The sequence below is a fragment of the Monodon monoceros genome, unplaced genomic scaffold, assembly GCF_005190385.1.
Source record: "Monodon monoceros isolate NGI ecotype Baffin Bay Population unplaced genomic scaffold, NGI_Narwhal_1 Super_Scaffold_21, whole genome shotgun sequence".
NCBI classification, from domain to species: domain Eukaryota; kingdom Metazoa; phylum Chordata; class Mammalia; order Artiodactyla; family Monodontidae; genus Monodon; species Monodon monoceros.
Window position 1 is genome coordinate 14284340 of NW_021703778.1, and position 26002 is coordinate 14310341.

The 26002-nt window shown below is 37.9% G+C and overlaps 1 protein-coding gene across 2 annotated transcripts in view; it reads left to right on the forward strand.

Annotated features, from left to right (window-relative positions):
* NEBL (nebulette) overlaps positions 1-26002 on the forward strand; it is a 339097-nt gene that overhangs the window by 221988 nt on the left and 91107 nt on the right. The window contains exons 1-4 of one of the 2 annotated variants that reach the window (XM_029237019.1): positions 7907-8218; positions 8316-8387; positions 16258-16362; positions 18285-18395. The exons of the other annotated variant lie outside the window; for it this stretch is intronic. Coding sequence (XP_029092852.1) covers positions 8138-8218; positions 8316-8387; positions 16258-16362; positions 18285-18395 — 369 coding nt within the window. The 5' untranslated portion in view covers positions 7907-8137. Of the gene's footprint in view, positions 1-7906; positions 8219-8315; positions 8388-16257; positions 16363-18284; positions 18396-26002 lie in introns of those variants that run through there. 2 annotated transcript variants of the gene reach the window in all.

Genomic DNA, 26002 nt, shown 5'->3' on the forward strand with positions numbered 1-26002 from the left:
CTTCAAAAGTTCCAAACTTGCGAAGGTCAGTTGTGTTGTTTTCCTTGGCTTAACTGATATTGAAATCATGACTTCAAGATAGAAATACTTAGCGAATTTAGTAATTGGATGCTTAAGGTTCAAGTAGAAATATCGATAATGCTTATTTAGTAAAAAGTAGAAAAAAATAGGTGCGTTTTTGTTTTTGTTTTGCGGTACGCGGGCCTCTCACTGTTGTGGCCTCTCCCGTTGCAGAGCACAGGCTCCGGACGCGCAGGCTCAGCGGCCATGGCTCACGGGCCCAGCCGCTCCGCGGCATGTGGGATCTTCCCGGACCGGGGCATGAACCCGTGTCCCCTGCATCGGCAGGCGGACTCTCAACCACTGCGCCACCAGAGAAGCCCAATAGGTGGCGTTTTAATAAGTAAACTGTAATTGTAACATCGTAGAAGTGTGAAGTTTATATCATAAACACATTTAACATAATTTCCATTTATTTGGGGGGGTATATAATACAAATATATTTCCCTTGAATATTTTTCTTCATGAGACTGATAAAATTGGGAATAATTTCTTCACTGTGAGTTTTCATAAAGTCCAGGTAAGAGGGGTATTTCAATTGGCTAATGATAAAATGAAGGGGTAAAAATTAAATTCAAGGCAAATGAAGGGAACAGAGTAGGTGTAAAGGAGATGTTTTTGCAGTTAATTGACCAGGAACTGTGTTGTTCGTAAAGGTTCATGGCTCAAACCCGCTTAGGCTTACTGTGTTAGGAAAAGTGATTTCCATACATTTACTTCAGGGAGCTCTCCCTGCCGCCCTCATCTCTCCCCACTGTATGCTCCAGTGACACTGAACTCTTGGTTCCTCCAAATCTTGTCTCTGGGTCTTTGCAAATGTTCTTTGGATGTCTTCCCTACACCCCGTTTCTTTGCCTAATTCCAGCTTAAATATTCTCTCTAGAGGGAGATCTGCCCATTCCTTGGTTTCTGCTAAATCTTCTTGTTATGAGCTCATGTAACTCCCTACTTGCATTTTAGAGACATTGTTAAACTTTCTCCAAAAAGGGCTGAATTTGTTGAGTTTCACATATGTTTACATAAGTTATTGTTCTAATGGCCGTTTTCAATATGCTCTTCAACTCCAAAGCCTTTCCCTTTTTCCTTGACTGTAAGAACTTCCTCATTATTTCCACATTTTAATATATGATTCTTCCCGTCTGGAAACATGAGAGAAACAGCTTTTCTCCATAAATGACTAGGAAATTATCTACTGCGTTTTCATAAAATTCATAAATCATGTAAGCAGGACATGTTATGAATTAATTGGTAGAACATCTATCTCTGAAGGGTTAAAGAATTGCCAACACTGATCAAGCCTGCTCTCTCTGGCTGTTGATATGGTGTTGACAGCCAAGCAATGAGCTTCTTCAATAAATCCACTCTCATATTCAAGTTTTTCCAGATGTGAGAAGTAATTAAGTCTTTGCATTTATTGAAGCCTTGTACGCTTTTCAAGAGGGAACTGGCAGCTGTGATGAATTAACTCTGCCTGAGTGCATGTGTGTGTTGTGTGTGTGTTTTGCGTGTGAATGTACATATATACAAGCACACGTGGCATTTGCCAATAGTCAAATGAGATCAGACCTTTAAAAAACAAAACAAAACAAAACAAAAAGCTAATTTTCATAAATACCAAAAATTTTTACAGCTATATCTCACAATTTAGAGACTAGGGCTTTATCCAGTAATACCTTCTCAATTTCTGCTTTTGCTGAAGGTTAAAGAGAAGAAATGAAATCATTTGCATCTGTTAAAGGATTTTCTTAAGGTGAAATCATGATACTAGTAAAGCATAAAAGGAGCACATTTCAAAGATTTTAACTCATTAATTAAAGAGGCCACCAATAAGATGATACAGTTGGTTCAAAGGTGAATTTGAAGGACCAAACATAAATGAGTAATAAGGAATTTGGAATTGAATTTACAGATAGATACAAAAGGGTCTATCAACAAGCCAATAATCAATTGCTTTTCCCCAGGACACAATTAATTTGCATTTGTATGGCTAAAGCATCATTAGCCTTGTTATCAGTTTTCAACAATTTAAGGTGTGGTAAAGTAGTTCAAAGACAGTGAAAGGCCAAATTAGCCAGAGGGTAACACTAGTTAAAACATGGTGTAATTTTTTGTGTGTGTCAGTTTCAAAGTCTTTCACAATTTTTCCTGACACATCTCACACAAAACTTCAGGAAAGGGATACTTTTTGGGATAGCCAAGCTGTTTTTTCATGCTTGACCCTTTGGTTCTGATTGCAAGCCATTCAGAGGCCATTCAAACCTTGGGCTTCTCTCAGTGGGAAGGATTGCAGAAGTGTTTATGGTTTTAGTTTTGTGGTTATTAAATTGGAACAAATATCTCAAGTAAGCAGCAAATTAAGTCAAAGTCTTTCAGTTCACTTGGTGGTTATGTTAATGTAGACTCTGAATAAGAGGCCTTATTTTTTCCTGTCAATATGCTTAGAAGAATAGGTATTTTACATTTTGGCATCCCAACCTGAAAATTGTTGAGCCAAAAATTATTTTTGGTTTCTTGTTCTTCTCCAACACCAGTCTAGATGTGTGGCTTTCATTTGTCAGTAGGATCTGTATTTGTGAAAATAGGAGTATGAATATAGAAAAACACTAATAAATCTTATTTTAATGGCAAAATTGATTATGGTGACAGTTATTCAGGTTGTTTTGTATTCTTTTGATTTCTAATTAACCAACAGTAATGGAATAGCCATTAGGAAGGAGAAGATAGGCTAAATGAATGTTAATTATAAAAATAGATTGGGCTAATAATAAGCAGAACTCTTCTCTTTTATAAAGAAGACAAAATGCCCTAGAGAGCTTACATGTCTTGTTTTAAAAAAATTTTCTCTCCCTCATCTATGAGTAAAGTTCTCTTTTGGATAGATGCCAAACGATGAAGAAATACATGAGGCAAAAGTAAAATAACCAGGGATTTAACTGAGAAGCAGGAACCTTTTGGGGATAGTCATAAAAGAAACCCAGGCAACCAAAAATGAGTACATGAAAAGACTGCCAAGGCAGGCAGACAAGTCAGATGAACTAATTTCTCTCTCATCTACCATTTAGGGGGAATATATATATATACGTATATATATATATATATTTATAAATTTATTTATTTATTTTTGGCTGTGTTGGGTCTTCCGTTTCTGTGCGAGGGCTTTCTCCAGTTGAGGCAAGCGGGGGCCACTCTTCATCGAGGTGTGCGGGCCTCTCGCTGTCACGGCCTCTCCCGTTGTGGGGCACAAGCTCCAGACGTGCAGGCTCAGTAGTTGTGGCTCATGGGCTTAGTTGCTCCGCGGCATGTGGGATCTTCCCAGACCAGGGCTCGAACTCGTGTCCCCTGCATTGGCAGGCAGATTCTTAACCACTGTGCCACCAGGGAAGCCCTAGGGGGAATATTTTTTAATAGGAAATGTTGAATTAATTTTCAAAGTGGAAATATTCAGTTTATCTCTGTAAATGTTCCTTCACACAGAGCTGTATCTCAATCTATTTCAGCTGTTTAATATGGATTTTCATTTGCAAGTCACTTCATCACCATGTTGGGGAAGAACACATTTTCTATCACTGTAGAGAAAAGAAAGGAGAAAGAAGTGAAATAAGTATGAAACATTTCTCAAAATCCAAGAGATTCTTCTTGTATGTGACCTTAAGAACATGAAGACAGTCGAGCACTGCATGGCTTGTGATGGTGGTATAGACTTGTTTCTTTGGCCAGGGGCTGTGTCCCCAGAGACCTGAATTACCCCCAGGACCTGGCAGTTGTTACAGAAATATATTTGGTTACACGTAAACATCAAACTATAAAAAGATGGAAGACTTCTCTATTACAAATACACAAGTTAGCTCTTATCTTTGGGCTTCTATGCTGCATGAGGCCCTCCTGGGCTATATATATATATATATATATATATATATATATATATTTTTTTTTTTTTTTTTTTTTGCGGTACTCGGGCCTCTCACTGTTGTGGCCTCTCCCGTTGCAGAGCACAGGCTCCGGACGCGCAGGCTCAGCGGCCATGGCTCACGGGCCCAGCTGCTCCATGGCATATGGAATCTTCCCGGACCGGGGCATGAACCCGTAGTCCCCTGCATCGGCAGGCGGACTCTCAACCACTGCGCCACCAGGGAAGCCCTGATGTGGACCATTTTTAAAGCCTTTATTGAATTTGTTACAATATTGCTTCGTTTTATGTTTTGGTTTTTTGGCCCCGAGGCATGTGGGATCTTAGCTCCCCCACCAGGGATCAAACCCCTACCCCCTGCATTGGAAGGCGAAGTCTTAATCACTGGGCAGGAAGGGAAGTCCCCCTACTGGCCTTTAAAAACATATTGATGGTATAGAATTTACCCTTTCAAATGAGAAGATCCTTTCATACCAAGTACTTTCCCTGGAACTGTGTACCTTTATTTGATAGTTGAAAACTCTTTTGTTTGTAAGGGGCTTTCCTATTTTTTAGGTGCTTTCCTTGTATTAACTTCTGGCAATTCAGTTTTTCTGCTTAACGATGGAGAATTAGAGGCATAGAGGGATTAAATAATTTCCCCTAGAGAATGTGGGTGAGCCAGACCTGGAAGTAGGGGGTCTAGCTGTAGATAATGTGATTCCCACCTTGGTCTCATTCTCAACCAGGGCATGGGTAGACTGCGAAAGTAAAAAATAGACAACATAAATGAAATGCTCAGTAAGTGAAAGGGATTAGCAACTACACAGATACTCCCTTTTGGGGCGCCCCAAGATGCAAATATGTTTTAAAGTACAACATTTAACATGGTTAAAAAAAAAAAAGAGGATAATGGGGGAATTTTGAAACATGATAGCTATCCATGAACACTTTCTTCATATTCCCCAAGTTACATTTTGGAGCTATTGACAAGAGAGTGTTGCTGTAATTAAGTTCAGGGCTTAAAATATTTTAGAGAAAACTTTACGTGAATTTTATATTATACCTACAGGTGAAAAGAAAAAAGATGTATTCAATCAAAAGTAATAATGTATCTAGCTTGCCAAACACTCCATTAAGGAGTTCCTCCAGCAAATCTTGAGTGATGGTTTTTTAAAACAATTCCTATCTCATTTTAGCGCAAAGTATATTTTACTCACCATTGCATCTCTAACACCCAGCACAGTGCCTGGCATAACTACCCACGTTTCTTTGAATGAATGAACGTAGAGCTCTAGTTAAATTCTGGTCCTAGTGCTCTCCTGAGTAACTTTGTGAATAAGACAAATAATTAATTTCTCTTGACCTCAATTTTGTCCTCTGTGAAAGAGAGGGCTTTAGTAGGATTGATTTCTTAAGGACCCCTGTAGCTTGAAAATTCTGATTCTAAAATCTCAAATGGAAAATGCGTGTTCATATTGTATATGGTGTTTGTTTTTGCTTTCAAAACTTGTGTGCATAATCTCAACAGATCACTTTCTTCCAGCACAGTGGAGAGACAATAAGAATTTATTGTATGATGGGAAATGAGAAAAATAGCAGCCACTGAAGTCTGACGCAGGTATACTTCACCGTGGGGAATAGATGTCACCATGGGCATCGCAGGTATTGTCACCTCAGACACTAGCCAGGCAGTGCATCTTAGGCAGCTCTGCCAAGATTTTCTCCCTACGCTTTTAGAAGTTTGCAAGAAAAGCTTATAGAAAGTGCTCTTTTCCCCATTTCCCAATAAAGATAATGTAATAGAGCTTCTATGGAATATTAGAAGAGTCTTTCGGCAGAGGACTTGAGGGAAACAAGCAGAGTCTACACATTCTGCTCCTTTATGGAACGAATATCATGTACAGAGAATTTCCTTGTAGAATTCTCTACATAGGCATGACAGGACTATGATTTTAAAGTTAAGGTTTCCAATTTCAGCACCCTCGGGGCATTTCTTCTTGGCATTTTGCCGGTAAGCAGGATATGTGATGCCATTAAGTGAGCCTGTATTAAAAGTCATTTCGGGCTTCCCTGGTGGCGCAGAGGTTGAGAGTCCGCCTGCCGATGCAGAGAACGCGGGTTCATGCCCCGGTCCGGGAGGATCCCACATGCCGCGGAGTGGCTGGGCCCGTGAGCCATGGCCGCTGAGCCTGCGCGTCCGGAGCCTGTGCTCTGCAACGGGGAGAGGCCGCAACAGTGAGAGGCCCGCGTACCGCAAAAAAAAAAAAAAGTCATTTCATGAAACAATCAACTACTCTTATAGAATACAACGTTGTTTCAGAATAAAACAATGTTTGCCCAAGTAATATTTCACAGAAGAATGTTAGTTTTCTAGAGTATCAGATGTCAATAAAAAAATAGGTAAGTAGGTAGGTAGATAGGTTAGATTAGATGAGATGAATAGGTTTCATATTTGGAAATGCTGGGTTAAGCAAACTTAATAGTTTTCTTGGTTGTGGGTCTTCTTAGAGCTTCTAATGTGTCATTGTGCCATGTGGATCTCTAAGTGGCAGGGGGAGAGATTAGTATATGCGTTTCCCCAAACATGTTTGTTGAAGAAACCGCCTTTTCCCCTCCGAGTATTCTGCGGAACTTTAGCTTCATACAACACAATTTGAGAAATAATCTATACATGATGACTGTATAGAATTTTTTTCTTTTTGGAATTTTTAGGCAAGGCCAAGGTAATTTTAAAAATTTAAAACTAAATATGATATTAAGAGAAAACAGTATTACTTGTCTACCTAGAATGATGGTTTTATTTTAAAAAAACTTGCTTTTTAATTAATTAAGTTTTGGCTGTGTTGGGTCTTCGTTTCTGTGCGAGGGCTTTCTCTAGTTGCGGCAAGCGGGGGCCACCCTTCATTGTGGTGCGTGGGCCTCTCACTATAGAATGATGTATTTTTTGATTAAAGTTATATTTTATATCATTAGTTTCATTGTCTACCTAGAATGATGTATTTTTTGATTAAAGTTATATTTTATATCATTAGTTTCATTATTCACCTTAGGGTATTTTTTTATTATGTCCCACATTGATATGCTATAGCTTTATAAATATTAATTTATCCTAGGATTTAAATAACCAAATTTGATAGATTGAGTTGTATAGTCTTAGAATTACCTCAATTGACATTAAAGGATTAGTTTTGAGAAATATATTTTAAATTATATAACATATACCACATTATAAATATTGTTATAGTTTATTTTTCCAAACATTTCCAAGCATGTATTACACATTGTGAAATATACAAGTAACTAGTGGATTTGTAAAAATTGACAGTGGGCAGAATTGAAAAAGGGTAATTATTATTTTTTGAAACAATGTTTCTAGAATTCTTAAATGATATATCAGCTTATGTTAACTGCAGCTTCTCATGTTTAATGATGTTTACAATTAAAATAATACAGTAGCAATATAAGATTAACAGTCATAATTAACTCAGATTAGATTCTTTGAAGTGGTTCAAAGGGTTTTTCATAATAAATTACTAGCCTTTAATCAGTTAATATAAAGTATTTTTTTTTAGACTGGAGAAGTACATGTATGTCTCATAAAAAATTTAATTTAGGTTAATGAAATGAGTTTGAATGATCCAGATTCACCATACCAAATCCGGGATATGTCTGACATTCCAGTGAAAGCTTTATTTAGATGGAGTTGAGGAATCTTTGAGATAATAGGCTTTGCACTCTGCTATCTTGAGTGTTACAGCTGAGTGGTTCACCCAGAATCTTTAAGTCTTTTTCAAACGATTTTATGAATGAATTGAATTCATGAAATATTAATAAGTTGTCTCTTTTGGATTTCTTAACCACTTTAGAGAATGTTGACTTTAAATGTTCTCAAAATTGAATTTTGCCTGTTAAAATATTATTTCCGCTTATGAGGCTAGCTCTGGCCGACCTCAGTGATGCTGTTCCATCCACTCACACCCCGCTGTGATAAGGAGGATGAAGTGTGAGCTAAATAGGGAGGAGGCCTGGGCACGGTCATTTTTGCCAGAACACAGAGACGCCAAGACCTCAAGGTGCTGTAGTATAGAAAAAGGTGCTGCACTAGTGAATTAAAAAAAATATAATTATAAATATATATATATATATTATATACACACACACACACACACACACATATAAAGAGTAGAAATGAGGGTCCCTGTATTTGAGGATGTAAAAGATGAAACTGAAGAAGAAAAAACAGGGGAAGAAGAAAATGAAGAAGACAAGGTGGGTGAGAAGGCATTGCTGAAGAACGGTATTTGTTCCTCGAGGTCGATGATTAGAAAAATGTTTCCTTTTCTTTTCCTTTTTTTTTCCCGGACAGGTGTTCTTTAAGCCTGTTATTGAAGACCTGAGCATGGAATTGGCCAGAAAATGCACCGAACTCATTAGTGATGTAAGTGGCTTAAGTAATTTTTGTCTGATTTTGCATTGAACGTGTGGCACTATTATGTCATAGAATCAGAGAGCTGAGGGGAAAACCTTGAAATCATTTATTTAAAACACTGTGATTTTCCAGATCATGGAAATAAGTCCAGATATTTTAGGTGATTTTCCCAAGGTCTCCCAGACAGAGAATTTCTGTGGGGACAGGTCTCTGTGTTGTTAAGCCAGAATCTTGTCCCTTCTTGAATTTCAGTGTCACTCTGTCATGAAATCATAAAGCATCGAATTTCAGAACATACTCCATTGAGAACCCAAAGCTTTTTTACAATTTGTATAATGATGTAATTTGTTTTGAGAGGATCTCTATCTAAATGAATGATTTTTAGCATTTGGGGGAACTTTTTTGGAATCTGATGAATTCAGTAGTTTTCCAAACCAGAATCATGCATATACCTGCATATAACACTTACTGACAATTTAGGATTCACGGATTACTGAGCTGTGTGTTGAGAGCCCTGAACTATATGATGATGATGGATATTAGTGAAAGGAGCATTTTTGTTGTGACTTTTTTCGTTAACTGGGATCGGTTTATGTTATATTTCAAGGGAATCCTAGAATTATGGAATTAATTCATATGTATATATCTCTATATTTATCTGTCTACCTGTCTATCTATAGTAAATATGTAAACTAGAATTACAGAAGCACAGGGAAATGTGTTCTTCACTCGGGATGAGAGCTTAGATGATCCTCATTGGAACAGTTGTAGGAAAGTCGCTGGTACACAGGAAAGATGGCTCGTGAAGCGTGAACGGGTGCCTGTCTTATTTAGAGAGGGGAGCGGAGAACTGGTTGTTTCTGTTGTTGTTAAGCAAAGTGATCAGAATATTTTACAAACGTTTGTTTGTGGAGGAAGTCAATCCTGGGCCTTACGGTCATGTGCCGGTCTGTTCTCTGAAGTCAACCTGCCTGAGTCAGTTTCACAGTAACCCTGGGCAGGCTGGCTGGCCTCAGTTCCTCAAGGGCAGCGTTTCTAATAGTAAAATTAAGAAATCGTAACACATCTGAAGTGTTTAGTAAATTGTCTGGAACATTGTGAGTACTCAAGAGATGCTAGCTGTTATTAACTACTGCCTCTGTAAATTAATTTTGTGTCTGTCCAGTCACATTTTATATATGATTCTGTATTCCCTTCTGGTTAGTCAGAAAGAGCTAGAGGATGGTGGGAATCAGACCCCTTCCTGTACACTTGACATGCAATGTAACCAAATTTTAAATTGAGTATTTCTTTGTGCCATTGCTTAATAATAGTCACAAGCTAATGTATGTAAAAGTTCTTTGTAAACTCTAATAATAATGACATGATAATGACAACAACGATAATAATATCAGCAACAGTTAAGATTTATTGAGTACTATGTGCCAGGCATTGCAACTTGTGAGATAGGTTCTCTTGTTTTCCCATTTTAGAGGTGAAGAAGAGAAGGCTCAGAGAGGTTAAGTAACCTCCTTGGGTCACACAGTTAAGCAGTGGGGAGTAGGACCTGAACACAAAGCCCTCTCTCTTAGCCAGTTTGCCATGTTATCTCTCACTGTAGCTTTCATGCAGTTTACCTTAGCTTTATCATTATGTATTACACAAATATTAGTGATAGTAATGCGACCATTTAAAACCTTAAGTTCCATAACTCTGGAGATAGTACCTCTTCTGGTGTTGTTATGTTTTGTTTGAAGTGTATTTGTGGCTGAGCTAAATTATATTATATAAACCATTAAACTAAAGTGGCAACTTTAGTTAGTAGGTGATTTTGTTGGAGTAGTTTTGGATAAGAGCATCTCTCAGTGACTTCAGTCTTGTGGGGAGGGGCGATGGCCTTTACCGTTTTGCCAAAGGGAAAGCCACGTTATTCCACTCTCATGCAGGTGACATCAAATGCGTGGGAGTAATTTCTGTTTAGTATAGGTTTATATTGCAAGGCAGAATGCCTGTACTACTTAAATATTTAGATCATATTGCTGTGGTCTCGTTTATACCTGTGTACATGTTTACATTTTATATCCAAAGAGAATTCCATACTTATTAAGATACTGGTTTAATTTTTGGAATTTTTATATCTCCCAATGAACAGTCTGAACAATGACTTTGTTTCTAAAAAAATGAAGAGTTTGTACAGTCATTTGAAAATTAGATTTTAATTTACCCTTTCTGGAAGGGCTTCAGGTATTGGACTAAATCAAATTTCTGGTTTTTTAGAAGTGTGGTTAAATAATATTATCAAGTAATAACTTGCTCATTCACTCTTGGTGTCATCAGTGTTTTTATACGGAGCCGATGAACTTAAATTTGAAGTTCTTTTCTCTGTTGTGTTGTCTGCATGTCTAGATGGTTGTCTAAAATGTATGTTTGAAATTGCATCAATGTGGAGCTGAAAACAAATATAAAAAAGGACGAATTGAGTTAGATTGGAGTTCCAGTCAAGACTTTATTACGTCTCTGATAGTGCCCATCTGTTCGTGCTCACATTTAATTTAGTCCACCAGTCTTTGCCCAGGTCTCAATCTTAAAGACAAAGCTTCGAGGACTTTAGTTTTGTTTTATAATCCTTTATATCCCAGGGGGGAATCCATGTGTTTACCTGGGCCTGTTTGTTTGTTTGTAGGCAATCTGTTCCCAGCCTGTCACCGAGTGAATTTGGTGTTTTGTTGGCCTGCTTTGTAGAGTCCTACATCTTGACGCTTTAAGAAGCAGACTCACATTTTCTTGATCAAATCACACAGCTAGTGAGCCACTGACCTGGAATTTGGAACAAGGTCTGTCTGATTCCCAAGCCTTGGCCACCACGATGTCCTTTCTCTGCTGCTGTGTGCCAGGCACTCCACATGCAATATTGTATTTCAGGCCACAGCAAGCTAGTGCCATAGGTCCTATGAGCCTCAGTTCAGAGGTGGTGAAACCCAGCATTGAGTAGCTTGTCTGCGGCCACCTGCCTACTCGGGTGGGGACAAGATTCAGGTTTAGGTCTGGCCTGGCTGGTAGCCACCCGCTACTCTGCTCCATTTTTCAAATGAGGAGGGTAGTTTTACGGGTTTCTCTTCATGGAGCAGTCTCTCTACATCCCCTTCATTATCATCCTAATCATCCCTCTTTGGACCTCTTTTAGCTTTCATGTGTCTTTATCGGGATATAATAACCAGAACTGGGCACAGAAGTCCAGATGTGGGTGGCTGTGATTATGAGTGGGGAAGGATGATGTTTCTGCCCCCTGTGTGATGATATTTACTGTTTCTTGGACTTAGGGCTGCAGGAAGCTGTCAGATCAACCTCAGTAAGGGCATCACCCTCAGCCATTTTCAGTCCTAGCTTTTGACTTGTAGCTGATCACGTAGGGCCCATCCTCTTTTAATAGTTTGAATGATTTGTCCCTTGCTAGTGATGTAATCTGTAGTTTTCCGCCCTCTCGCAGGGCCCTTTGAGAGCTTCTGCAGTTCATCTCTTTCAGTTTACCATTTCCCTCTCCATGAGAGCGTGGGGTCATCAGCAGACCTGCAGACTCCACTGTATCATGCCCCTGCCAGATAATTTATTAAAATGTTAAATAAGAATGGCCTGGCGGTAAGTCCTGGGAGGGCTGCACTGTTTAGAATTCTCCATAGAAAGAAATGTCTGTTTTTCAGATCAGGTGGCTTCATTTTGGGGATCAGTATGAGGAATTTTTCAAAACAAATTTTTTTGGCCTTACCTAGTTTCCGCTTTGCACATGCTCTGCCCATGTTGTGGGGTTCCCTCTGCATAACTCACTTCCCAGTCTTGAAAGACCCCTGGTCCTCCGAGGCAGCCTTTTTTATTTTTCTGTTAACCGTGTAATGCTTTTTATTTCCCCAGATATCCTTTCTCTGTTATTTTGTCCTGTTACTCAGCTATCTAATCAATTCTTTGAATACATCAAACCTACTGACTACATTAAACAGTCAGAATCACGGATCTGGGAGCCTTTTGTAGGGTGGTCATAAAAAACAGCGGGTTAAAAGGGACCCTTTATATGTTTCTTGTAAATTAGGATAAAGAGTCTCTGCAGAAAAAATCAGTCCACATCTGCATGAAGTCTCTGATTCAGTGTTTTGATTCAGACATTTTTTAGGGTGTTCGTTTGCGTGGCAGCAGAAAGAACATTTTCCAGGCAAGTGAACATTGTTTGTTGTGGGTAAACCCTTCCAGTGCTGAAAACATGGAATTCCGTGGTTACCCCTCCAGAGAAAGCTCCGACGGTGTTAGGAAACCTGAGGGAGCAGCCTTGCCTCCGAGTGCCCCAGTTAACACACAGGGCAGGAGCCACAGTTCTGTCTTCTGGGGTTCACTGCATTTAGCCAACGTGGCTCCATTTGCGAAAAGCCTTCCTAGCTCCTTTTGGTTAAGAATGCTTCTAAAAGGAAACGTCCTCTAACATTTCTACATCTGTCATCTGCTGTCAGCCATTAGCTGATCTCATAGTAAGTAAAAGAAACTAGGCCAGGAGGAGGAAGCTCACTCAACTAATTTAACTCTAACTGTAGTTGAGACATGGTGGGATTAATGGGTGAGGTTAAAGCAGAAAGTAAATATTTAGGGCATCTTATTGATCATTAAGTCATCAACTCTGGATCGTGTGTTGGTTGTGAGTGCAGATGGCTGCATGTAACAGGAAAATCCTAGCACAGAGGCTTAACCGATGTCTGTTTTTTTCACATATGAATCCTGGAGGTAGGGGCTTCAGTCTTGGTGCAGTGGATGTTATCAGTCTCTCAGGTGCCTTTCCTTCTGCTCTGCCATCATTGGTATGATGGCTTATTGTCTTATGATGGCATCATTGTGGCTGTTTCCCTGTGGTTGGGGAAGACAAAAGGCGGAAGAGCCAGGGGTCAAAGGGCCATGTCAGCAAGTCTCTCCCTTCATACCAGCTACACCAGTAATGATGCTGGGAAGACTTCCAAGAATGTCTCATGGCCAGAGCTAGGCACTTGTCCTCCCCGGCCAATCGCTGGCCAAGGGGAATGAGAAAACCATACCTAGTTCAGAGCAGTTTGTCCTCTGGGGCTGGGGTAGGGGCATGTCTACTTTCATAAATACATTTGAGTTCTATTGTTAGCAAAGAAAGGGATTGGATATGCAATCTATCCAATAGGTGGGACCATGGTTGTATTAGGAATTGACTGTCTACTCAGTGATTTTTATTTTCCCTAAGATTTAGTATCAGTCATCGATGCAGTACCCTTTCATCCATTTTTTCCTATTCTCCTGGTATAGGAAGGCTACTAATATGTAGTATTCTTTATATAAAAATTTAAGATCATTTGCTTGTTGTCACTCATATTGTAAAATTCATTAGAAATACGAGTGACAATAAGCATATAATACGTGTGTGTGTGTATCTTTTAAATAAAGACCAGAGAAAGGAATGGAGAGCACACTTAAGACTGAACTATTTGGCTGCATAGTAAAGGAAGTAAATACTTCACCCTTATCCCATTCTGCTCAGGTCAGAGCTTATCAGGGGGCCTGTAGGCATAGCACATACCTCTGCGCTGCGGTGAAGCATGTGCATGGGAGAGGGAAGAGATGGTGGCGAAAGATAAAAATAATGAGCCAGACTTAAGCCTAATGATAGCTTATGTTCTCTCACACTTAATTATATAACGGAGATACCTTTTTTTTCTCCTTATGATCAAAATAGCCTACTATTTATCATACTGCCATTAACGGTTTAATTACTAGTGACTGAGGAGGGTGATTTGCAGAGACCTAAAATTATGGCTAATCTCTGAGAAGAAAAAAAAAGCAATTTAGTGCTCAGATAAGATAAATATGTTCTAATATTGATTTCATGAATAAAGCAAATGTTTAATGTGGTCAGCATCTAATATCTGAGTCATAGCCATGAGATACTGCATTTTAAAAGAATGTTACTTAGTATGTTCGTGTCTGGTTATACCTCAGGTCAAATAATGCCCCTCAAATCAGGTTTGAATATGGTAAAATCTCTATGTCATGTTAAAGTGTAACATCAGTATTAGTCATGATCTTTAAGAGCCAGGTAGTGTATACAATTAAACTTCACTTTTAGACTGTAATTAGGGAGACCATGTAATTTTTTAAAAAAATTTTTATATTTTATTTTTTAATTTAATTTTTATTTTATTTATTTTAATTTATTTATTTTTTTGGCTGCGCTGGGCCTTCACTGCAGCACACGGACTCTTCGTTGCGGGCTCAGTAGTTGCAGCCTGTGGGCTTAGTTGTTCTGAGGCATGTGGGATCTTAGTTTCCCTACCAGTGATCGAACCCACGTCCCCTGCATTAGAAGGCAGGTTCTTAACCACTGGACCACCAGGGAAGTCCCGGGAGACCATGTAATTTATCATCTGAACTAAGACATTTTTTTTGGCCTAAGTATTTATAGTCTTGGGTAGACAAACATGACTTTATTACAGGGTGATACAAGTTTTAGCAACTTACCTTCATCCTCTCAACTAGTCGTAAGTTTTGCCTGCTCAGTTTTTAGATTGGATGGCTGTTAGTGTGACAGTGGGATTATCTTAGGTCCCTCTTTTTGGTTCATGTGTCCGTGTGGGATCTTCCCCCAGATTAATTCTGGCCTCTCCCCGGGGGCAAAGGAGTGACTCCTTTCACTAGCGAGTTGGAGAGAAGAGATGAGCGTTGCCCAGCTAAACCTCTCTGGGCTTTGTCCTGCTCCTCTGCCTGCCACAGGGGGCATTCTGCAGTGATCTCCACCAGGTGGCAGGCTTTCTGGGTGGGTTCTATGCTTGGGGGTGGGGAGGCCTGTGGGTGCTCATAAATTGGGTAAGTTTGATTTGAGCATAAGTAATTAGTAACAGGAAGCCCATTGTGGCCACAATTTAGGCCTCTTCCTCTAAGCCAGCATGTCTAGCTAATGATGCTAGAAGTATTCTCCATTTGTTTAATTTCTGCCTCTTCTCAATTGGTTACATCTGTCCTGGTGACGCCTTGTTTTAAACCTAGAGGTAGGCAGCTTTGTTTCTGTTTGACCGTAGGCTTACCTGTTAGGGTCTGTGGCTTAAAAGTAACAATAAACTAGGACAGTTGTATGAGTGAAATGGAGAACGTTTAATAATCATGCTGAACAAGCTGGGCAAACAGGACCCACAGTTACTGTGGGTCCAACACACATGATCCTTGTTTTGGTTTGTTTGTTTGTTTTTGTTTTTTGTTTGTTTTTTGCGGTACGCGGGCCTCTCACTGCTGTGGCCTCTCCTTCTGCGGAGCACAGACTCCGGACCCGCAGGCTCAGCGGCCATGGCTCACGGGCCCAGCCGCTCCGCGGCATGTGGGATCTTCCCGGACCGGGGCACGAACCCGCGTCCCCTGCATCGGCAGGCGGACTCCCAACCACTGCGCCACCAGGGAAGCCCCTGGTTGTTACTTTTTAACTTTATTTTTTTATTAATTTTTATTGGAGTATAGCTGCTTTACAATGTTGTGTTAGTTTCTGCTGTACAGCAAAGTGACTCAGTTGTACATATACATATATCCCCTCTTTCTTGGATTTCCTTCCCATTTAGGTCACCACAGCATTGAGTAGAGTTCCCTGTGCTATACAGTAGGTTCTCATTAGCCAACACAAATGATCCTTGATGATAACTAGACCCTGGCTTATGTAAAGAGCAGCCTTTTCCCGCCTTTGCCTCATCACCTTTGCTCTTCTGGGCTGGATATCAGTTTATTTGATTTGGCTTGTTTTGAGCATCCTTCCACATTGGAGTATTTACTTCAGAAAACAGCTTTTCTTAAGTTAATTCTTCTGTTCAAAAAAGGAGCATTAAAATTGTTTTTCTTTCTCTTCTTATGTAAAATATTCTTTTAGATCCATTATAAAGAAGAGTATAAAAAGTCTAAAGACAAGTGTACATTTGTGACTGACACGCCTATGCTAAAACATGTAAAACGTATTGGCGCTTTTATTTCTGAGGTAAGGTATCAAAACGTGCAAAATGGCTTTCATTTTCTTTTTCTATTTATGTAAGTAAAAGTCTGTGCATGAAAGTTAGACAATAATATTTTTGATAACACCACTGAATGTTGGTAATATCTGTATATTACATAATTCTGTGCACTATGTCAGTTAACTCATGTAAACTGGTAAGTTTTATTATTTATGGTTGATGTATTTTATTGTATGTCTATTTTGACTCTAACCCTTTCTTATTTATATAAAATTACTCTTAAAAAGGGATATTTTTATTCAATAGAAAGTATTGGCAAGTTCCATTATTTCATTTCTTAACAGACTTATTAGATATAAATGATTCAATATAATTTTGAAAATAAGTGAAACCAGCAGATTCCATAAAATGTGGTATCTTTGGTAAGTAACTTTAAATCAGTTTGAACTATTTTTGAGTAGGATCAGTTCAACAGAGATACCTGTTATGAAACCATAGAGTGAGAAATACACTACATTCATTTTCCAGCTGAAACATCATAGTCTTTTCCTGAGAGCATTTAGAACTGCAGCTTACGTTGTCTTATAAAGCACAATGTCAACAGTAATTTCTGTGATGAGGCACTGCTGGTTTCTGTGAATATATCATTTCAAAGAGATAAACTTGAAAGGAAGATGATTAGATAGTGTTGTAAATGACTGACCTCTAGTGTTTCGTAAGTTATGTTGGAAAAAGATCAATATGATATTCTCGGGACGATTTCTGTCAACGTGAAAACATTTTGAAGAAAATTGGTAAACTTTAAGTACCCAAATCCAAAGAGTTATGGGAACGCAAGGCTTACGCAGGCTATATGCTCAATAAATCAGCACTCAAATCTAGCTCCAAGTGGGAGTAACAGCAGGGACCTGTGGACAGAGTGGGGAAAACCACGGTTTTGTTTATTTGTGTCAGCTATTAGTTCCCCTGCACAGAGAAAAGGAAGAGGGCAATCTGTTATGTTCCTTTGAACTTAATGTTCCCAAGAGTAAATAGTGAATGAGTGTCTCTCTTTATGAGTAACGATTGAGATCACTTAGAGACAGTGCAGATTGCATGTGGGAAGGTGCACAAACAGCAAAAAAGCACCCCCTGCACCCCGCCATTGTGGTGGAAGGAGTTAAGAGGACTTGAATAAAGGAATGTTGTCCTTTGCATTCAGGTTCTAGACTGTAAATTCTAATGACTTGTGTTTTCTGGAACAATTTAAATGTCTCATTGTTCTCATGTTTCTTTGCTGATCAAACATGAAATTGTCAATACACACAAATAGATTTACTTTGAGAAATGTGCATGGGTTTAAACAGAAAAATAGTCATTATTACTTTTTACCAAATTGATTTAAGGTTTTTAATTTGAGGTATAATTGACATTTAACATTTTATTAGTTTCAGGTGCACAGTGTACATGATTCGATACTTGTATGCCTTCTGAAAGGATAACCACGATTGTCTGGTTACCACCTGTCACCACATAGAGTCACACATCTTATTTCTTTTTTTTCCCTTGTGATGAGAACTTTTAAGATCTACTCTCCTAGCAACTTTCAAATGTGCAAGTACAGTGTTATTAACTATAGTCACCATGCTGGACCTTATGTCCCCATGTATTTATTTTATGACTGGAACTTTGTATCTCTTAACTCCTTTCACCCATTTCCCCCATCGCTCAACCTACCTCTCCCAGTCGTTATTTTCTTGCATGTTTCATTTAAAGGTTTTACCATGATAAACTGGATTTCCTTTTCTTTCTTCACATATGTTCATCAGGTTCAGTATCTACGATTAAAATGGACTTTATATTTTTTAACTGATTCTGTTTCTGAAGAAAGTACTTTTTTATTCTTTTTCAATATTCACAATAAAAAAAGCTAAGAAATATTTTTTCCCTTTTCTTTCTCCCCGCCCAGGCAAAATACAAAGGCACCATTAAGGCGGACCTTTCCAATTCTCTTTATAAGCAGATGCCAGCCACAATTGACAGTGTCTTTGCAAGAGAAGTTACACAGCTACAGAGTGAGGTGTGGTTCTCCTGAATTATTATATAATTGTGTAGACCAAACATATACCTAGTACAAATTGTTTAGCATTTTAAAAAGTTGTTTGTCTTAGATATTAAATACGGATTGAAAAGTTGGAAGCGACTGACCCATGTGCTGTCAGCTGTCGCCGGTGGAATCAGATAATGACAAGGACCTGCCAGTATGTCAGTTACATGACGCTGTTTTTCCTAGTTCCATTCACCACTACTAATAGAGCAAATTCGAATCTTATTTAGACAGTTTACTTAGATTACAATCTTATAGCAAATATTAAACTAGTCTTTAATTTAACTATGATCTTTAAGGGGAGAACATCCCAGTAGCTTATTAAAAGTTGCCTAAAGAATTAATGGTTAAATTCAGGATCCACAGATCTGTGCTCCATCGATTAGACAAGTGGTTCCTGAATTTCTTTACCGTGGTTGGTGTTTTTCACTTGGTAGCATATCTCAGGCTACCAACAAAGAGCCTCCACCAGGCGGAAATGGCCATTTTAGTGATTGCAAGTTGCAGATGAACTTAAGAACTGTCATCATGTAAACCTATTTTGAATCCACATAATTTTCTTTTTATAGTACATCAACACAGAAGGAATCCTTAATGCATTTAAGCTATTGTGTTTCTTAAAACAGAATTTCAAAGCAGAATATTTCGCCTCTTTCTCACTCCTATTATTGCTTTGTTTTCTTCATAGCACGAGCTGATTTTTTGTTTTTTTTTTTTGGTTACTTTATTAATCCCTAAGAGAGCAGGGACCTTATCTGTCTTGTTCCGTGCTCCACCTCTGTGCTTAGAACAGTCCCTGGAACACAGGGAGGATTCAGTAAACACTTGTAAAATGGATTTTTGTTCAATTTATTGATTTCCTTTCTAAGGGGATGTTTCCTTTTCCATAGTTTATGTTTTTCATGCTACATTTTTGGTTAATAATTATAAATACAAAGAAATGCTTACTATGTGTCAGGTAGTGTTCTATGCATTTCACGTATATTTATATCATTTAATCCTCACAACTGCATGAGATATCCTCATTTTGGAGATGTAGAAACTGAAGCACAGAGAGGTTAGGTAACTTGCCCAAGGTTGCACAGCTAATACATGGCAGAGCCAGCACATGAACATGGATAGATTGGCTCCAGAGTCTGGGTTCTTAACTATACCCCTTACCACCGCTTTTTACTATTTCTATCCCTCTTTTTCTTATTAAACAAGTTACTTCTTTTTTCAGAATCTTTTTACTTTTAAGCAGAGGATACCTAGATAATTTTAAAATAGTCTGAAAATAGATTACTCTTGAACAATACCAAGTATTGTTATCCTTTGCAGAATATCTTTAAGTACTTCATTATCACAAACTTAAATGTCCACTATGTACCCAGCTTGGCAGTAACCTAATCTCAGCTCTTCACATGAAGCTAAAAATATATGCCAGGGTTCTGCATGGCTGACCATGACTAATATGCCCCCTTTTTTTCCTGCCAACACCTGGTAACCCAGCCACTTGCTGATCACACGGACTACTTTATAAAGCAAGAAATTACAACACTTGATATTTGACATTTATGCAATAATAATAATAATAAGCAACAATTACACGATAAAGAAAAGAAACAATCTTTTCTTATTTTTATACTTGGGAAGGTAAGATTTTCAGATATTTACATCCTAATTGCTTTGGAAGGGCACGACTTTTCTCAAATTTTTATGGCATAAACGCATCTATAGTACACAAATATGTGCACGTAGAACTTAACATACAAAATAATCCATACTGTACATTTTGGAATCTATCTCTTTTTTTCCAGAATAGGTTATCACTTACATTAGAATATGTACCCTTATGTGTGCTCTCAAGGGACATCACTGCCCAGTGTTATAGTCACTGAACTTGTTAGAAAGGAAAAACCTGGGTTCCAAAGAAGGTATCTATTTCAAAGATTTATGTAATTGTAATAACATTTCTTAAGATTTACATAAATCTATTTTATTATTGTTAAAATTTCAATTCTCAATTGCCTAATAAGGCAGGCAAGAAAGTAGAACTATTTGATAGTGTCTGTGATAATTGTAGAACTAACCTTTTACTGTGTCCAAATAGTATCAGATTTGTGCCAACCTGAATTAGAGTATTAGTATTAGGCAAATACTAAAATTTAACTGTGTTCCAACTTCTATTGAAAAGTATCCTAAACTTTTGACATTGGAACAAAATATTATCTTAAAATCAATTTGCAAACATTCTCAGATGCTTACATCCAAACTAGAGTGACGAGGTGAAGTTAGCTAGGTTAATACTCCTTGTAGAAAATGGCTGATAGGAAGAAACGCCTTACAAAAAAGAGAGAGAGACAGATGTGGAGATTTTAGGAAGCCATTTTGTTAGATAACTCTCATTAAAAATTTTACAGGCAAAGATCACAAAGAAATCTTCTGGAAATGGATGGGCTGTGCCATGAAGTGCTGTGACCCTTCTCACCAGAGCTGTCTCAATCAGAGACTAAATAATCCCTTATCACAGAGGTGATATAGGCTACTCAGGCATCCGAACTGAGGAGATTTATGAGAGCTTATGTTTTTATCTACAGTGGCCACAAGGTCCTGTTTCAGGAGCTTCAGGGTTGCCTGTGTTATGGGATTAAAAGTACATTTACCTATATAGTAGTTATGAAATATACTGTAAATCAGAAATATATGTATATATGAGATATAAACATATAAGATGAAATATATAACATAAATGTGTATATTATTTGCGTAAACATATTTACGTATAATTTATATAAGACTACTGCAAGTATCTTCCATAAGACTTATCTTATCTTCCATAAGACTTATCTTCCATAAGACTACTGCAAGCACCTAGTGCCATAGCAACCTTAATTCACAAGGCTGGAAGAAAACAGTATTAATCTAGGGAAATGCCACACATGAATGACAAATCCTAAGAAATCAAATCTATCAGAAAATTTATTAGTGTGACATAATTTTCCATTAGCTATTTTAAGGATGAAAATTAATATGATAAAGTTCAGCTGCCTCCAATTTGATGTAATCTTAATTCTAAAGTGGTGCTTAGCAGCAGCTATAAATGAAATGACTATTTTAATGCTGCAAGTAGAAAATTACATAGCCTTTTTAAGAAAGAGTGCTTTTTAAAATTGTGCTTGATGACTCACCACTTCTATGATAACCCACGAAATGATCAGCTGCATTGGTTATAAGTTCACAAGTACCATAGTCAAAAACGCAAAATCAACCAGGCATCCAGCAAAAAGGAGACAGGCATATGCTAGTTTTTTTTTTCCTTATAACAGATCTCATAGAAGTTGCTTCTTGGCTTAAGAGACTTGGCCACTCACTAAACTCCTCCTTCCTTCCCACGAGTTATAATATATAATGTAATGAAACTGAGATAATGGACTTTCTCAGTCTGAATGGAGCTTCTTAATGGGTATCCTGTTTAACATAATTAATTGGTGAAAATGTAAACGATATGTTCATCAGAATTAGATATCCTGATGGATTAAATCAACGGACAGACTCTAGCAAGATGAATTATCCCTGGAATAATGTGAGGTGCTGTATGCGAGGCCTAATAATCAACCAGATGTGGGAACAGGGCTGAGCAGGAGTGAACAAGACTTAGGGGCATTAGCTGACAGAAATCTCAACACAGTAATCAAAAGGAAAATGGTGTGATCCATGGATGTGTTAATAGCATATAGCACATTTGAGATGATAACCTAGATTAAACTGAACAATTCTAATTAGGATAGGTCAGGCCATATCTGGGATATTGTGGACACCTTAAGAAAGAGGTGGAAAAGTTGGAATTGCACTTCAGAGAGCATTTAGAGTGTACAGGAGTTCAGTACCTTAATCTATGCAGACAGGTCCGGGGAAGGGAAGCCACTGACAGCTGTGTTCCCACGTTTGGAGTTCTGTCCTGTGAACCAGATTCTTCCCTTATGGCCAAATGGATGCAGCTCCTGGGAGATAGACTTGAGTTTTATTAAAGGAGGAACTTTGTGTCAGCATCTTCAAAATTTAGAGACTGTGATACCCAGGTTGAGTTCTCTTTCACTGGATGTTTTCAAGAAAAGCTCGGTGGGGGAAGCCAGAGAAGGGATTTGAGCATTGATATTTGTGCTAGATGACGTTCCCTTTTTTTTGGTAGGATTGGATGCTTTTACTTAAAAAAATTATTTTTGTAATTATCACTTTAATCCTTTAGACAAGTATATTATCTAAGTTAAGTAGGTGGTTAATTCAACTTATTAAAGCCTACGAGGAGTTTAAGCTCGTGAGAACGTTTAATAAACTCATTTATTCATTCATTCACTAAACATTTATTGCATTTCTGCTCTGTGTCATTCAGTACGACTGGCACAGGATATTAAAAGATATGTAAGATACGGACACAGCTCTCAAGGAGCTCATGTTGGTAAAAAGTTTTCCCTTAAGTGCAACTGTATTCTTTCAATAAAAATTAGATCTTGTTTTGTTCTTGGTGACCACTGTTCTAGTTTTTCTTTTTTAAGTTACCTTTATTCTGTGCCAAGTAATTCCAATTCCATTTAATATCTTATTATTAAACTTTTAATATATATATTTTAAATTAATTTTGAAATAATTCATTAATTTATTGTTTTATTCTCATCTGTTTAGTTATTCTTGTTTTTTTTATTTACTTTTTTATACAGTATGTTCTTATTAGTCATCGATTTTATACACATCAGTGTATACATGTCAATCCCAATCGCCCAATTCGTCACACCACCTTCCCCCCTGCCCCCCCGCGGCTTTCCCCCCTTGGTGTCCATACGTTTGTTCTCTACATCTGTGCCTCAACTTCTACCCTGCAAAGAGGTTTATCTGTACTATTTTTCTAGGTTCCACATACATGCGTTAATATACGATATTTGTTTTTCTCTTTCTGACTTACTTCACTCTGTATGACAGTCTCTAGATCCATCCACGTCTCAACAAATGACCCAATATCGTTCCTTTTTATGGCTGAGTAATATTCTATTGTATATATGTACCACTTCTTCTTCATCCATTCATCTGTTGATGGGCATTTAGTTGCTTCCATGACCTGGCTATTGTAAATAGTGCTGCAATGAACATTGGGGTGCATGTGTCTTTTTGAATTACGGTTTTCTCTGGGTATATGCCCAGTAGTGGGACTGCTGGGTCATATGGTAATTCTATTTTTAGTTTTTTAAGGAACCTCCATACTGTTCTCCATAGTGGCTGTATCAATTTACATTCCCACCAACAGTGCAAGAGGGTTCCCTTTTCTCCACACCCTCTCCAGCATTTGTTGTTTGTAGATTTTCTGATGATGCCTATTCTAACTGGTGTGAGGTGGTACCTCATTGAGGTTTTGATTTGCATTTCTCTAATAATTAGTGATGTTGAGCAGCTTTTCATGTGATTCTTGGCCATCTGTATGTCTTCTTTGGAAAAATGTCTATTTAGGTCTTCTGCCCATTTTTGGATTGGGTTGTTTGTTTCTTTAATATTGAGCTGCATGAGCTGTTTATATATTTTGGAGATTAATCCTTTGTCCGTTGATTTGTTTGCAAATGTTTTCTCCCATTCTGAGGGTTGTCTTTTCATCTTGTCTGTGGTTTCCTTTGCTGTGCAAAAGCTTTTAAGTTTCATTAGGTCCCATTTGTTTATTTTTGTTTTTATTTCCATGACTCTAGGAGGTGGATCAAAAAAGATCTTGCTGTGATTTATGTCAAAGAGTGTTCTTCCTCTGTTTTCCTCTAAGAGTTTTATAGTGTCCAGTCTTACATTTAGGTCTCTAATCCATTTCGAATTTATTTTTGTGTTTGGTGTTAGGGAGTGTCCTAATTTCATTCTTTTACATGTAGCTGTCCAGTTTTCCCAGCACCACTTATTGAAGAGACTGTCTTTTCTCCATTGTATATCCTCGCCTCCTTTGTCATAGATTAGTTGACCATAGGTGCGTGGGTTTATCTCTGGGCTTTCTATCTTGTTCCATAGATCTATGTTTCTGTCTTTATGCCAGTACCATATTGTCTTGATTACTGTAGCTTTGTAGTGTAGTCTGAAGTCAGGGAGTCTGATTCCTCCAGCTCCGTTTTTTTTTCCCTCAAGACTGCTTTGGCTATTCGGGGTCTTTTGTGTCTCCATACAAATTTTAAGATGATTTGTTCTAGTTCTGTAAAAAATGCCATTGGTAATTTGATAGGGATTGCATTGAATCTGTAGATTGCTTTGGGTAGTATAGTCATTTTCACAGTATTGATTCTTCCAATCCAAGAACATGGTATATCTCTCCATCTGTTGGTATCATCTTTAATTTCTTTCATCAGTGTCTTACAGTTTTCTGCATACAGGTCTTTTGTCTCCCTAGGTAGGTTTATTCCTAGGTGTTTTATTCTTTTTGTTGCAATGGTAAATGGGAGTGTTTCCTTAATTTCTCTTTCAGATTTTTCATCATTAGTGTATAGGAATGCAAGAGATTTCTGTGAATTAATTTTGTATCCTGCAACTTTACCAAATTCATTGATTAGCTCTAGTAGTTTTCTGGTGGCATTTTTAGGATTCTCTATGTATAGTATCATGTCATCTGCAAACAGTGACAGTTTTACTTCGTCTTTTCCAGTTTGGATTCTTTTCATTTCTTTTTCTTCTCTGATTGCCCTGGCTAGGACTTCCAAAACTATGTTGAATAATAGTGGTGAGAGTGGACATCCTTGTCTTGTTCCTGATCTTAGAGGAAATGCTTTCAGTTTTTCACCATTGAGAATGATGTTTGCTGTGGGTTTGTCGTATGTGGCCTTTATTATGTTGAGGTAGGTTCCCTCTATGCCCACTTTCTGGAGAGTTTTTATCATAAATTGGTGTTGAATTTTGTCAAAAGCTTTTTCTGGATCTATTGAGATGATCGTATGGTTTTTATTCTTCAATTTGTCAGTATGGTGTATGACATTGATTGATTTGCGTATATTGAAGAATCCTTGCATCCCTGGGGTAAGTCCCACGTGATCATGTGTATGATCCTTTTAATGTGTTGTTGGATTCTGTTTGCCAGTATTTTGTTGAGGATTTTTGCATCTATATTCATCAGTGATATTAGTCTATAATTTTCTTTTTTTGTAGTATCTTTGTCTGGTTTTGGTATCAGGGTGATGGTGGCCTCATAGAATGAGTTTGGGAGTATTCCTTCCTCTGCAGTTTTTTGGAAGAGTTTGAGAAGGATGGGTATTAGCTCTTTTCTAAATGTTTGATAGAATTCACCTGTAAAGCCATCTGGTCCTGGACTTTTGTTTGTTGGAAGATTTTTAATCACAGTTTCAATTTCATTACTTATGATTGGTCTGTTCATATTTTCTGTTTCTTCCTGGATCAGTCTTGGAAGGTTGTACCTTTCTAAGAATTTGTCCATTTCTTCCAGGTTGTCCATTTTATTGCCATAGAGTTGCTTGTAGTAGTCTCTTAGGATGCTTTGTATTTCTGCGGTGTCTGTTGTAACTTCTCCTTTTTCATTTCTAATTTTATTGATTTGAGTCCTCTCCCTCTTTTTCTTGATGAGTCTGGCTAATGGT